Below are 15375 nucleotides of genomic sequence, written 5' to 3' on the forward strand. Positions count from 1 at the left end.
TGTATAAAGTAAGTAATCGAAATAATTCATACAAAGTCCAAACAATAAAATGTTATATGGTCCTTAATATTTATCAATGTTTTAAAATGTTTACAAATTTACTGTTAATAATTCATCATTTCTTCTATCTGTCTTATGGGTTCCATCCCTGCAAATTATGTAGTTAGTTTTATTTTAACAGTTGCCAAATTTCATTACATCATTTGTGTATTCATGTAGTGTTTATCTTTTATCCATATTTCTCACCTAAAATATATATTGCAAAAGCAATAAATACATCAGGCTGATTAAAAGAATAATCTCTTTTCCTAATTTTTTTTCGATATCACCCTGGAGATAGTTCATATTTAATTTGCCCTCTATGACTTTTGTTTATCTAGTGCTTTCTACTTTGTCTGTGTCCTTCGCGGGAACTAATAACTCGCCAACAAATGAACAATTAATTCTATGAAGCTATTTTATAGTTGTTAATATTCTTTACAGAATTCATTTTAACTCTTGATGCATAAATTAACGTATTTATTACCTGCAATGTTCAGTTAGTGCTTTTTTAAGAAATATATTATAATACCACTAAAATTTACAGAGAAATCTTAGAATTACCTCTAGTACTAATAATATACTATATCTCCAGAACCATATCAATTACTATCAGTCTTTAAGCAAGAATTATTTTTCTTAGCTGTTCTCTGTTCAGCAGATATCAAATTAAATCAAAAGCAAATTTGGAAATTCTAAATATCTTGTAAATAAAGAGGACAGATGATTCTTGTTCTCGAATTTTGGGAGTCTATGTTGGGATTAAATTTTGGCATATCTCGGGTTTTTTTTTCACAGCATATGTATATGCACCTTCCTATAAAGCGTACATTGTATTAACTATTGATTTTTCAAAATTTTAATTATTAATCGTTAAACACTTCAATATTTGTCAGTATTAAATGTTTACAAATTTACTGTTAATAATTCATAGTTTCTTCTGTTTGTCCTGTGTTCCATCTACGCAAATTATGTAGTTAGATTAAGTAGATAGTTTCATTTTAACTGCTGTATATTCATTACTTCATTTGTATATTGATATAGTCTTTATCTTTTATCATTATTTCTCAACTAATTTAAATAATATTTAATTTTAATATTGCCTATTGTTTTTAAATAATATTGCATCGTTCTTTGCATATTATTGTACTATGTAAGAACTAACAACTGACCAACAAATGAGGAATTAACATTTTATAAATGCTATTTTATAAATGCTAATATTATTTGCAAACATTCATTTTAACTCTTGATGCACAAATTAACGTATTTGTTATCAGCAATATTCAGTTAGTGCTTTTTTAAAGAAATATATTATAACACCACTAAAATTTACAGAAAAACTTAGAATTACCTCTAGTACTAATAATATACTATGTCTCCAGAACCATATCAATTAAGCATGAACCCTTAAGCAAGACCAAGTATTCTTTTTTTTGTCATCAGATATCAAATTAAATCAAAAGCTGATTTCAAAAACCTAAATATCTTATAGCAAAGAAAAGTGAAAATTCTTGTTATTCTCGAATTTTCGCCTTTTTCTTTCACAGCTCTGTATGCATTTCGATAAAGCTGACACATTAATTTGTTTTTTATCCAAACTTGCCATAGCTCTTTAATAATTCCAACAATACGGGAATAATCGAAAGAAACACAAAATTTTAAATAACACTGCTAAAATTAAATAACTTCGTTTAATAATGTTTTAACCACTAACTTTCGATTTTAACATCGTTTCAAATGTACAAATTGCCTGCCGGAATTTTGAGGTTCAACATTGCCAGATTTTGATTTTAAAAATTATGCGTCCGTGGTTGATTTACTTACAAAACTAACGACGAATAAGAATTGGAGCTGGCAGTGGGTTGACCAGAGATTAAAAATATTTTAAATTAAATTAAAATTAAATTTTAATTTAAATTAAATTAGATTAAAAATATTTGTTTAAATATTTTTTTTATTTATTTATTTATAGTCGCGTTATTTGGTGACTTCAAACACTCACTTAGTTTTAACGAACACTATCGGTTATTTTATTTTATAAATTTGAAAAAAAACCTCTAGCCCCAGCTGTATTCAATCCTAGGACGTTATTGTCGTCGAACTAAACTCTTAGCACGCACGGCTATCCGCAGGGTGTGTTTATATATTTTGTGTCATCGATCTGACAGTGATTCCTGATTGCTTGATTAGGGCATTTTTCGTTTTATTGTAATATATTTATTTGTAGTGCATATTACACAAAAATATTAGGCCTAACAGTTCTTCCTCCATATAAGCTTTAACCGTTCCAAATTTCAAGCCGCTCGATACTCACATTTTCCTGAAAAAGGGAGGCAAAATTTTCGCTAAGCCGATTAAACCAGATGTAGATTGCCATAGTGCGTATGTTCAGAGCTAACGAATCTTATACTACATTTTGTTCACTTCCCGATAATTTGTCGATGTGCATGACTCTCCTGGACTAACCCATAACTTTTGCGCTTGAAGTTGTCATTACAATACACCTTTCATTGACAGTCACAATAATTCAAAAAAAAACTCAAGGAAAAAACGCAAGCAATGAAACAACGATCTTAAAATAATTCGAAAAGTGATTTTCAGTTAATTCGTGTGGTAGCCATTTTCACTCCCTTTGAGTCATACCCAACATGCCCAGCATGCAAACAACTGGAAACTGGAGTTTGAGTTGGATTTTCCCTCAAGTTTTATAATCAATTTCCTTCGGACTATTTTCGTCCTTCATACGGTTTTTTATCATTGGCATCAAAATCAACACTTTTAAATCGTAAATGAAACCAAAATCAACAAATGAAAAATTATACCCTTCCTCTTCATTAATACTATTTTCACTAATACTAACATTATCTTTTTGCTTCTCCTTCTCTATACAGCTCAATTTTTTGCTATCATATTTTTGTAGTCACAATAGTCGAAACTTTAGATAAAGACAGAAGTTCAATTTAATGGAGCATAACAAGAGAGTTGAGCAAATACTGCCTTGGTTAATTAACGAATTACCGACCACATTTAAATATGTATCCCATATTAATTTGTTCCAGATAAGAAAAACATATCAAATAACTTAAAAAACAAGACTTCTTAAATTTAGCCATAAAACCAAAAAAAATTATTTAAACTATTTATATATGCATCATTTAGTTAAATAGTAAGATACATTTGTTCTAGCATTATTTTATAATAAAACGGAAATTTCATAATAATAATAATAATCGATAATATAAAACCAATATAAAAATACATGTGAGTGGTACAAAATATGGCTATTTATTATATAAAATATGAAACCTTATTATATTCAATTGGAATTATTTTAATATATTATTTGGTATAAAACAACAGCAATACTGAAAATCCATACAGGCTTTATTTTACAATAAAATGTTTGACAAATTAATGAACTCGTCGAGGATTTCCAATAAAAAGTTTCAATTATCTTTTATCGATTATAAAATTATAATTGTATTCAATGTATTTATTTAACAGTACAAAACATAACATATATATTAATTTTATTAATTACATTTTGTATTCATAGGTAGATGATGTCTTTTCTAAAATAGAACAATTCTTCGAACTGTACATGGAGGACCGGAAACATTTTCTTTCTGCTGAAGCACGACAACAAGGTCTGGAAGTTTCGCAACTGGATATATTCAAAGCCACATCACCCATATCCCTTCCATCCACATCATTTGCTCAACCAGGCTTATCAGGTCAAAGATTATCCAGTATCAAACCCAAATCCATATTGATTTCGCAACCCAACTCACCCATAAGTGACGACGTACCATCCAGCACACGCTTACCAACTTTCACCAAAAAATCTCATCGTGGGTATCTCGATGCAGGAGGCAAGACGAAGAAACGTGTAACGTTGAGGTAAGAACATATAACTAAATAAATAGTAAGTTAGAAAACGTATAGCAACTGAAATGCAGTTAATTTAATTTTAATCATCATCAATCATTAGCTAGGTCCAGTTTCATCTAATGTACTTTTTCAATACTGATGTTAGTCTTGATATCAGAGTAATATATTTATTCAAAGCTGCTCTAGCTTCAAAAACTCTTCCTTTTATTCTCTATAATCATGGATATCTATAAAGATTTTTATATTTTTAGTCGGTTTTCTTATCTCGTAATCTTTAATGCAGTAGAAATATCATTGTTAATTTGGTTCTGCAAAAAAGTAGTTACAATAAACATAGATGATATTTGTTGATTTACGTATGGTTAACATTTTACTTGATCAGCAAAGTTGTTACATAAAATGCCTTGGCTATATTTGTCTTTGGGATAGTAGACTGAAGCAAGTTCGCTGGTAATAAGATATACAGCCCTTGAAAGTATCGAGATAGTATAGAGCCCTTAATTGTTGGTAAACCCAATGTAATTAATAAGTTATCATTAAGTAGATGAAATGCGACATATCAAATGAAGAATGATGATACGGCTGGTCAAAGCAACAGACAAGGAAAAAAAAGGTTTGTGTGCATTTGTAAGACCTTTCCTAAGCTAAATACAAAGAAGCTAAAAACTGTAATATATGATAAATTCGAAATTTGGATATTAACGATAAATACAAACTTTATAGAAATTATGACTGAAATATTCTGAAACTAAGGCTTGGAGAGGTTTTGTATTGGTGTTCTAGTAAACTTTCTAGGTAAATATAAAGCATCAAAAAAAAATTATAAAAAAATTGTGTAAAAGAGGTTGGCAAGCCTCAGAATTTTAAGAGCAAATATGAGCATAAATAAAATTCTGAGAAATCAGAGCGAGAAATACGGAGAAAGAATACTTCCACCAGGATCTGAAAATGATGGAAGAAATATGTCAGGCTAGATAGGACTGGAAAATGATGACTGATTTTATTAATAATCCGAAGCACTTAATTTTCTATTCTTTTATTATTCTTTTCTTCAAATAACAGGTCAGGCCTCCCCGACCTGACACATGACATGACCCAACATAAGAGATGGCAATACTAGAATTAAATCCATATGTTTTTTAGTTAGCCCTAACCATCAAAAGATGCGTGTATAAATTTAACAGCTGTCAGATCATTAGTTTGTGAATTATAACATTTTGAGTGAAGCAACTTTTGTTATTGTGAAAAAAATGGATAAAAAGGAATTTCGCGTGTTGATAATTTTTTTTATTGAAGGCAAAAAATAGAATTGAAGCAAAAACTTGGCTTAATGCCGAGTTTCCGGACACTGCCCCAGAAAAATCAACCAACAAAGATTAATATGCTAAGTTTAGACGTAGTGAAATGAGCACCGAAAATGGTGAACGCAGTGGACGCCCAAAAGAGGTTGTTACCGACGAAAACATTTAAAAAATCCCCAAATGATTTTGAATGGCCGTAAATTAAAATTGAATGAAATAGCAGACACTCTAAAGATATCAACTCAACGTGTACATCATATCATTCACGAGTATTTGAGTATGAGAAAGCTCTGTGCAAAGTGGGTGCCGCGGAAGCTCACTTTTGACCAAAAACAACGACAATTCGAAGCAGTGTCTAAAAATGATCAAGCATAATAAACCCGAATTTTTGCGTCGCTATGTGGCAATAGATGAAACATGGCTCCATCATTTCACTCCGAAGTCCAATAGACAGTCATCCGAGTGGATTGTACACGATGAACCCGCTCTAAAGCGTGAGAAAATGCAACACTCGGCTGGCAAGGTTATGAGGTCTGTATTTTGGGATGAGCATGGAATAATTTTTATTGACTAGCTTGGAAAAGGAAGGACCATCAACAGCGACTATTACATAGCGTTAGTGGGCCATTTGAAGGAAGAAATCGCCGAAAAACGGCCGCATTTGAAGAAAAAGTAAGTGCTGCCTCACCAAGACAATGCACCGTGTCACAAGTCAGTGAAAACGATGGCAAAAATCCATGAATTGACCTTCGAATTGCTTCCTCATCCACCGTATTCCCCAGATCTGGCCCCCGGCGACTATTTCCTGTTCTCAGATCTCAAAAGAATGCTCCCTGGGAAGAAATTTTCGTCGAATTAAGAGGTGATCGACGAAACTGAGGCCTATTTTGAAGCAACAGTGGTATAGAAAAGTTGGAGGGTCGCTATAATCAGTGTGTCACCCTTAAAGGGAATTATGTCGAATAACTAATTGCTATATTCTTGGACATAGCACAAGCCTTTCATAAAGTCTGACATAAGGGACTTATATATAAACACCATAAAATGTTCTCAAAAATATCAGCCAGAATGTTTAGAATCATACAAGAAAAAGCTTACTCATTAATAAATGAAACAAAGGCATGTATATCGCAAGGTAGTATTTGGATCATTTTCTTTATCTACTCTATACATGTGACATACCACAAATATTTTTGTTTTGATTGGTTGGTTTTAAGTTGGTTTAAGTTCAACACATGTTTCATTTAGATTGATTATAAAATATAGTATACTATAGCCAAAAATAGCTAATGAGTTGACAAATATGAAAAGTGAAAAACAACTAATGCGTCAAACATAAAATTATTTATTGCTACAAGATGTTAAACTAAATATTTCAATTTTCAGTAATTATTTACATAAAAAGCATTTAAAAAGCTCTTGTAAAATAGTGGCATGAAATAGGTTAAAAATTAATTATAAAATATGAGATATAGTTCATGGAGAGCAGAAAGTTCTCCATCATTATTATTAGTGAACTTCTTCTCAGTCATTAAGTAGATAGTTTAAGTAAATATACATTTCGTTTGATATTAATGTAGTTGGAGTAAAGTTTCCAAAAGCGTAATTTTAAGACCGGAAATTTCTATAAATTTTAAACGTTGCCCTAACATAGTGCGAATTTTCGAAAGGATTTTATTAAAAATTTTAAGTAGTTTGATTTATTGTTCTACTAACCTTCAGTTTTGTAGTGATTAATATAAAAGAATTATTTTGAAGGTTTTCTTTTTGTATATTAAAGGTCATCTAAATCATGAGAAATAATGATTTTTCACACAACTACTTTTTTTCTATATTTTCATTCTACATCTTTCCACCAATTACTTCTACCAAACAACAAATCTTTTTACCAATTACTTGTAATTATTCGAGTAACCTGATAATAATGCTCCAAATAATATCTTTCATTGGGTGTATAATTATTTCATCATTTGGAATGGCATCAGAATTCCGATGTATTTTGTATCTGATTGTTTCAACAGTGTTAAAAATTGTAATTCGTAAATGATATCACATACTTTCGGATTTCCCATATATGATGATTTCGTACTTCCACTTTGTACCACAAAGGAATTGCAATAGATCACTTATATTTACATGTTATGTTAAATACTGCTGTTGGAAAGAGTGTCTAGTTCTCAATCAATATATTGTTGCAAAATTTGAGCTAGAACAAGGAAACCTGTTTTTTCTACGATTATTTACAAGTAAAAGTAGCTGTAAAAAGGTATTTATTATATTACTATATTCTTGCATGTATTCTGATCATTTTTCGCTCTAAAATTTGTTCTTTTATTGAGGAAAATATATATTAATCTTTTTGGCAATACGGTGACACTATATCGAAAGAACAGTGTTGGTTTTACCGCGATCTAACCATCGATTCATTTTCGTACTTCTTCAAAATTTCAAAACAGTATGCCGGCAAAGTCACGCTGCATCGATCTAAATGAATTGAAATGGACCAAAATGTTATTTCTAGTCATTTTTTTTCCTTTTGGATCTCTCCCATCGCATGTAAAGGGCTGGAAACTGTTAATTTATTAACTGCTATACTGTTTGAAAGCTCTTTAGGATTGGTTTTCGTTCAATAAGTCTGGCAATTCATTCTTTTCGAACTTTTCTCTTTTTGATCCTCCAGGCTCCTCTTTGTCATTGACATCAAAATTACCATTTTTAAATGATTGACTAAACTAAAAGCAACAATCAGAATATGATGGAGCAGCATCACTCTAAGTGTCTAAAGGGGTTTGATGAGTTTCGGCAGCAAATTTCTTCAAATCAAACAAGAAAATTCAATTTTCAGCCTTCCATGATTAATATAAAAGAATTGTTTTGAATGTTTTCTTTTTGTATATTAAAGGTCCTCTTAATCATGACAAATAATGATTTTTCTCACAACTACTTTTTTTGTATATTTTCATTCTACATCTTTCCATCAATTACTTCTATCAAACACCAAATATTTATAACATAAACCTACCCTACAGATACCCTGTACATATCAACAATATATAAACATCCTCTTTTAATTATTTATATCTATTAAATACTCAATTAATAATGTACTTATTAAGTCGTTACTAAAAATAACATTTTAAGAAAAAAACATATGCAAAAGTGTAATAATTTGAAAACACACAACTTTCCAATAAGTTCGAAAATATCAAGTGATACTTTGGAGTTATTTGAATTTTATAGAAACTTCCGGTCTTAAAATTATGCTTTCTGAAAGTTCTTTTAGGTTCATTACTATCAAACTAGATGTATATTTACTCAAACTATCTACGTGAAAATTGCGAGGTAATCTAAATAATTCATTATAAAGTTCTCTAATAAGTTCTATTTCAGCAAAAACACAATTTTAATGTTATTTTTTAAATTTTTCAATATATTAATATTAATAGTTGTCTCCTTTTGTTATACTCAATAAAAACAAATTTAATTTATTTTTAGTTTTAATTAAATCGAGTCTAAATTTACAATGAAAATTGTATTATTTCCCAATTTAGAACAATTATGCGTTAAAACCATAGATGTTAAAAATATATTTTAAAAGAAAAATATGTCCTAATATTTTCATTTAAATGTTGTATACTGACAAATAAATCAGTAGATTTATTAAAAGTCATACATAATATTAACATGTCTTATTACTGCCATATAATTAAAATCTACTTAAAAAGATTAACTAAAAAACTTTTTGGTTGATGATAAATTGAAAATAAATAAGATCAATAAGAAATATTTTTACCATTACTATTTTACACACATTATATGTAATATTTTGCCAGTTTTTCTACCAGTGTTATAAGTCCTGATATATATTGTAACCGATATTTTTTTACATATTTTAAAATCTCCTCTTACCAACTATGGGTTTGTTAGGACTGGACCTACAATTTAACGTGGGCTCCGAACCACGGTCCTCGGTATTAAACCTACCGACTGGCGAGTGACCAACTTTAGAAATCACCCCAGAAGACATCCGGTCTTACCCAGCCTGGTTACTAGCGTGACTGGGATCATTTTCCTTGTCGGATTTTACACTCTTGCCTAGGACAATCACAATATATAATTTCCATAAATTGCAATGCGTTCTAGATTCCCATTATTTATATAAAGCCATCGGTGTTGGAGAGTCTTGAGAATAAATATATATTTGTGATATATATTGAGTAGTAAAACATTACATTAGTACTTGGTAATATTTAAAACTCTATTTAAAACAATTTACAAAGCAATAACTCATATTTTTCTTATTTTACACCCAAATCAAATCCACTGCAATTCACTCCTTTATATCAATATTTCAACTGGTTTCATATTTAATCAGTATACAGTGTAAGAGTCATATACAGAAAATGGCAAAGGTAACAATTCAAAGTATATGTGTTAATGGCTATTTTTCATCCAAACAGGTTCCAGATACGGAAGGTTCGTATCAATAAACTAATTGCATGAGAACAGGGTCCAGCTTTTTTACTTCGAGATAACTGATAATATTTTGTCTGACATAAATATTATACTAACAAATATTTAATGTTTCAGCTCAACCTGCTCTAATTATCCAGATTCAAATCCATCCAATCCAACAAGCCCATCAACTGAGAATGTCACTATAGTCGTCCCTCAAGCCATATCGACCACATCATCAATTGAAGCATCAACCAGCGCTCAGAGCCTGTCGATCAATTTAGAACTGACAGACACAACACCAAGAAGCGGTAAGCAGTTCCTTAAAATCATATCAGTTCTGTAACAAAATTTTAACGTTGCTCAATTACATTTTTCTGGGTGCTGTATAAAGGATGTAGGGTTATGGAAAAAGAGGAAGAATGAGGGATTTCTTTCTAATTTCATTTCTTTCTCACAACGTATTTTTTGTTCAGCTCCAATTTGCAAATCGCTTCACTGTTCCTGCTTAACTGTTCAACATTGTTTTTCAGCTTCATACGATGATTACTATTTGTCATCAACATCGCTGTAAGCTAATACTAAACTATTCACGTGAGTGTATTCATTGAAAGCGCTCCATATCGGTGTTATTTTTAAAGAATCCCTCGTACAATGTATTTTGTGTGTTTTCAGAACAAATGTGTATTGCATGATTCGATTCACGTTCAAAAATTTAGAAGGTTAGAAAAATTAATTACAATTCAAATATGTTTATAAAACAACCATTATGTTAAATTAAAGTTAACATAATTAAAAAGCTTTTAAATTTTTGAAGCGTATTTCGATTTACGTCATCAATGTACGTACTTCAAAGCGTTTTTAAAATACATAATATGACTTACAATAATCCTTGTAGCCAGATAGCGTAGTTTGATCATTTGTTTATGGAAGAGTTTTTGAACTATATATTTTTGTTTTGTTATCATTTAATTGATGTGTTGGTAAGTGAGAGGAATAACATTAACAAACATTAAGAAAACCAAAACGCTCAATATTATCTGTCTGGAAGATTTTGCTGACTCTTAAATATGGTAACAATACCAATTACCCTTTTTTCCGTTTCTATAAATTCTCTATGATAATTTGGTCTAAAGAGGTACTATATATTCTTCTCGCTCACTAACCTTCAGACCTTATAAACTTCATACTACGTAGCATGAACTGATTGTATTAAATGCACGTAAATGATCGTAATCAAATATTGTTATCTATCTTTTTTCAATAAAATGTTATATTTCCTTTAAACATTTTCTATCAAAACGTTTCTTTATATAACTAATGAAACAATTTGATAAAAAATGATAAATATTTAACTAGTTATCGAACGAAATTCATGTTCAAATAAGTTTTAAATCACATATAGATACAATTTAATAGAACATATATAATTAGATCATTTAATATATATTTAATTTAAATTTAATGGCTACTACAGCACATTCTTGATTCTTTGTGGAGCTATTTTACGAATACCTTGATGGATATTTTCTTTAAGTTCAATAGGCATAATGAAAGATGTTGAAAAACTAGTTCAAGATGTTTTTGCACGTTTGTTTTACTCTAAATAAATTTTGTTGCCTCAAAAATAGGGATTTTGAAGGAAATTTTTTAATTTTCACCAAAACGTAAGGATAGTAATGGCGTCTGTGTGTGACGTTATGCTTTCGTAAACGTTCTTGACAGTTTGCATGTTTACATGTTTATTGTGACAAACTACTTTAAATATTTCGAATGATAATCATAAATTCTAATACGTATGGATTGTGTGCGGTTTCTCAATGTAATAGTACGTTGATAAAAACTCCGAACAAAATGTTCGAATGAAAAAGTTTGAAATTTGTGCTAAATCTTGCAAGGCGATACCAAGAAGATATGATATATCTTCAAATTCGGTAACGTATTTTGGTGAAGACCATTTCGATGTAAGTACTTATTTTATTTACTACTTTTATAATATTTGATGTAATACCATAATACTGAGATTAATAATATAGTGTCGATAACACAAAAATGTCATTTCTTGCTATCACATCACTGTCTGTGTATAAGTGTAAAAAAAACATTGTTCTTATATATATATATATATATATATATATATATATATATATATATATATATATATATATATTGATAGTACCAAATTTTTATTTCAATGTCTGTCAAGATTTCTCCTTATACTGCAACACAACATGGTGCTATATATGCAACTTTGAGTAAACAGGATTGATATTTTAATAGCTCACAGTTACGGAGTTGTCTTTCTCTCCCCATGTCCAAGAACATTGCTATTTGATGATAAGCTCTGTACATCATTTGACAACTATTTCATTGTCCCATACTTAAGGGTAATTCCAACACCGGATACTTCTCTGGTGGATCTAAATAAGGAATGCTACTAATTGTTTGCAGTTTCCTTTAGAAGCGACGCAATCCTGACATTGTTCAGAGATAACAACTTTTTCTTCGCCCATTGCCACTATGACAACATAGAACTGTGGATCATGTATCATATGTCCTTGGAAAATATTACTCTTCACTGCACAAATATTTCCACCATGTTTAAGCCTGTACATGGCATTATCACTATATGTCGATCGTGACTAACTAAAATTTACATAAAAATATTAGTAATATTTTTTTCTGGAAACTTGGATTCGGCATTATATTTATTATTAATTATATATAATACTTACATGTAACATTCGACGTTTCGAAATTCAACCAAGCAAAAGTTGTTTGATGCAAAATAAAATCTCCCAACACCGAACTCCCGTCCGGTTCTTTGTCATATTATTAGTAGCATAAAACTAATTTTATAACTCCGATATACAAAATGCCAGAATGATATTTACGAAAGTGTGAAGTCACGCATTTGACCTAACATGGGGTTGTTTTATATCTCTATTTTTACAAAAATAATTAAAATTGCACTAATAATTAAAATGCAACTATAATTTAAAAATCACAATTTTTTAGAACCTCTCCTCTATATTATTATTATGAACAGCAATTTCATTGATTTCAGTAATCCTTTGTTACTGTGATCGTGCCTATTGTAAGTCTTTGGAGAAATGTCCTAAAGATATCTTCATAAAAAATAAGACGTCCTAAACATCTAAAAAATCTGAGGGCTGTCATCGCATTTAATGAGTAAAAAATCAATAGTTTCTCAACTGCTGGGATACATTAGACCATTTTATTAAAACTAAAATTGCTCTAAATCTAAATAATCTAATAATAGCTACAAATAATCAGTAAACATGTTTATACAACATTTTTATTTTTAACAATATCTCCATTTCCATTTTAAATAGTAATCTTACCATTCCAAGCCCCCAAATGTTATTTACTCAACTTCCAAGAAGAATATAAATATAATGTATCGTAAGCCCGTCACCTTCATGGACTTTAAGATATCTTTCTTTGACTGAAAAGATAATTTTTTAATGAGATAATCAGTCAATCAGATTTAACATTATACTAGTAGTATCAAAATAACACGTACTTCACCCTATATAAATATCTCTATGAATATATATATTTTTATTACCATTTTGTTAATAAACTTCACGATATCAACATACATAATAAATATTTCCAACATTCAAAACCCTTGATCATAAAACATATTTGAACATATATATTAAATATATTTAAAGTAAAATATACAGTATGTTCCTAAATATTTATATAGATCTATAATAGGAGTTTATAATTGATGGGAATGAAGACGTATTAGATTAACAGTTAAGTTAAAATATTTTAGACTGTAAAAATTATTTAAATATTAGCTAGACATGAATGTAATGTCGTTTTGGCTTTAAAATTTAAACTTTTTCATTTGTATAGTAAATATACAAAACAAACAATAAATATTTAGGCAAAGAAGAAATATTCACTATAAGTAAATAAAATATCATGTACTGAAGGAAACAATAACCAGAACCATTGTAAATGGCAGTGGAAAGTTTTAATTTCAGAAATAAAAAATTGACCAATAATCTGGAGACCAGCTTAATACTTTTAACAAAAAGAAATTTCATATATGAAATATGACGTATACAAAACGACATTGCATCACTATATATATGGAATATATTTTATTATTTACGCTATTTTAATATCCCTTTGTACAGATTTATTTATACAACACTACTAAAATGAAAAATATTCATTTTCATATTTTCATATTTCCGTCCAATATTTTCATTTATTCGTTACCCAATTACCTATTATACCTTTATTAATTAATGGTGTACAGACATACTGTATATATAATAGATCAGTTCATATTGTGCATTAGTGTGCATTATACGGCATAACTTGACATAATTTATGTTTTTATCCGAAAAGTCGCCTTTTGTCATCTATATCTTCTTATACCTACAACAATCTGCTATAAAACCAAAATTCGTAAATAATACAAATATTATTCATGATAATTAATAATTAATAACTTCATGATTTATTAATATTAAAGTGAGTATATATTTCTAAAATCACGGGCTAACTTATGAATTGACTTAAGATCCTCAAACACGGATTAAGAAGATAAATGTATATAACAATGAAATGTGTAATGTTAAAAGCACTATTTCTATTGATAATGTTTGTTTCATATAATTTATTACTTTTAAATAAATATACTTCCGAGGTTAAACGGACTCCTAATAACTATTTATATTTTTGTAGAAACTTCATTTAATTATGATGAGAAAGATCAAGAAGAGGAGGTTTCTGAAAAAATAGATCAGTTCGAAGATCAGGATGACAACGAAGAAGAAATTAACGAAACAACCCTGTTATGTCCTACAACGCAAAATGAAATTATTATTACACCAAGCACGCTAAACTGTACATCGAAAATAGAAGTAGGGACTGAGGATATTTATATGAAAAACTTTAAGCCCATCAGTAAGAAAGTTAAAGACCTTTAGTAATATCCAAAACAATTAACATGGTGTTACAACAGAAAAAGAAATTTATTGTTTATACTAATAAGTATAACAAACCCAAATGAACCAAAATAATTATTAATCAAAGTACTTAGACAATTCGTCATATTGACGGGAATTTACCGCAAATTAGCAAAGTAAATTTTAACCTAATATACATTCATGTTTAAAGACTAAATTTTAAAAAAAATTATTTATTCATGAATCTGTAGTTCAGAAAACATCATTCCACATATATAATTTTCAGAATGATCCTAATAATGCACAGTCTTACACTACAGCATAAAATTAATCGATTTTCTGAGTTGCTACAGTGTTTATAGGTATCTATAAATCATTAGGATTATAACTAATACCTCTCATATTGATGTAACGGTACAATATATTTACTACTCTCTGGTGGTTTAGATCTAAAACCTTGATGATTAAAAACAATTCTTAAAACTGGCTCCTAAATTTAAATAATATTTATATGTAAATAAACGTTTTCTATTGCATCTTTCTACTTCCTAACATAAAAATATGTAAATACATTTATCTGTTTTGTTTCAACAAACAATCATCATACTGTTACATTTCTTCCACTTATTTTAATATTAATATCTAGATAGCTGTTAGAATAGGAAAAAGTCCTTTAATATTCTAAATTTTACTAGATGGCTAAATAGTTGTAAAACGTAATAATTAAC

At 29.2% G+C, this 15375-nt stretch overlaps 1 protein-coding gene across 1 annotated transcript in view; it reads left to right on the top strand.

Annotated features, from left to right (window-relative positions):
• The window catches only part of LOC143197124 (potassium voltage-gated channel subfamily KQT member 1), a 311560-nt gene extending 296848 nt beyond the window's left edge, over positions 1-14712 (top strand). Inside the window, exons 14-16 of the mRNA XM_076405315.1 lie at positions 3599-3942; positions 9825-10000; positions 14424-14712. Of these exons, the coding sequence (XP_076261430.1) occupies positions 3599-3942; positions 9825-10000; positions 14424-14668 (765 nt within the window). The 3' untranslated portion in view covers positions 14669-14712. The remainder of the gene's footprint in view (positions 1-3598; positions 3943-9824; positions 10001-14423) is intronic.
• The last annotated feature ends 663 nt before the right edge of the window (positions 14713-15375 follow it).

Source organism: Rhynchophorus ferrugineus, unplaced genomic scaffold (assembly GCF_030347505.1).
Source record: "Rhynchophorus ferrugineus isolate W39M unplaced genomic scaffold, kcgeb_rfMv2 rfM5, whole genome shotgun sequence".
NCBI classification, from domain to species: domain Eukaryota; kingdom Metazoa; phylum Arthropoda; class Insecta; order Coleoptera; family Curculionidae; genus Rhynchophorus; species Rhynchophorus ferrugineus.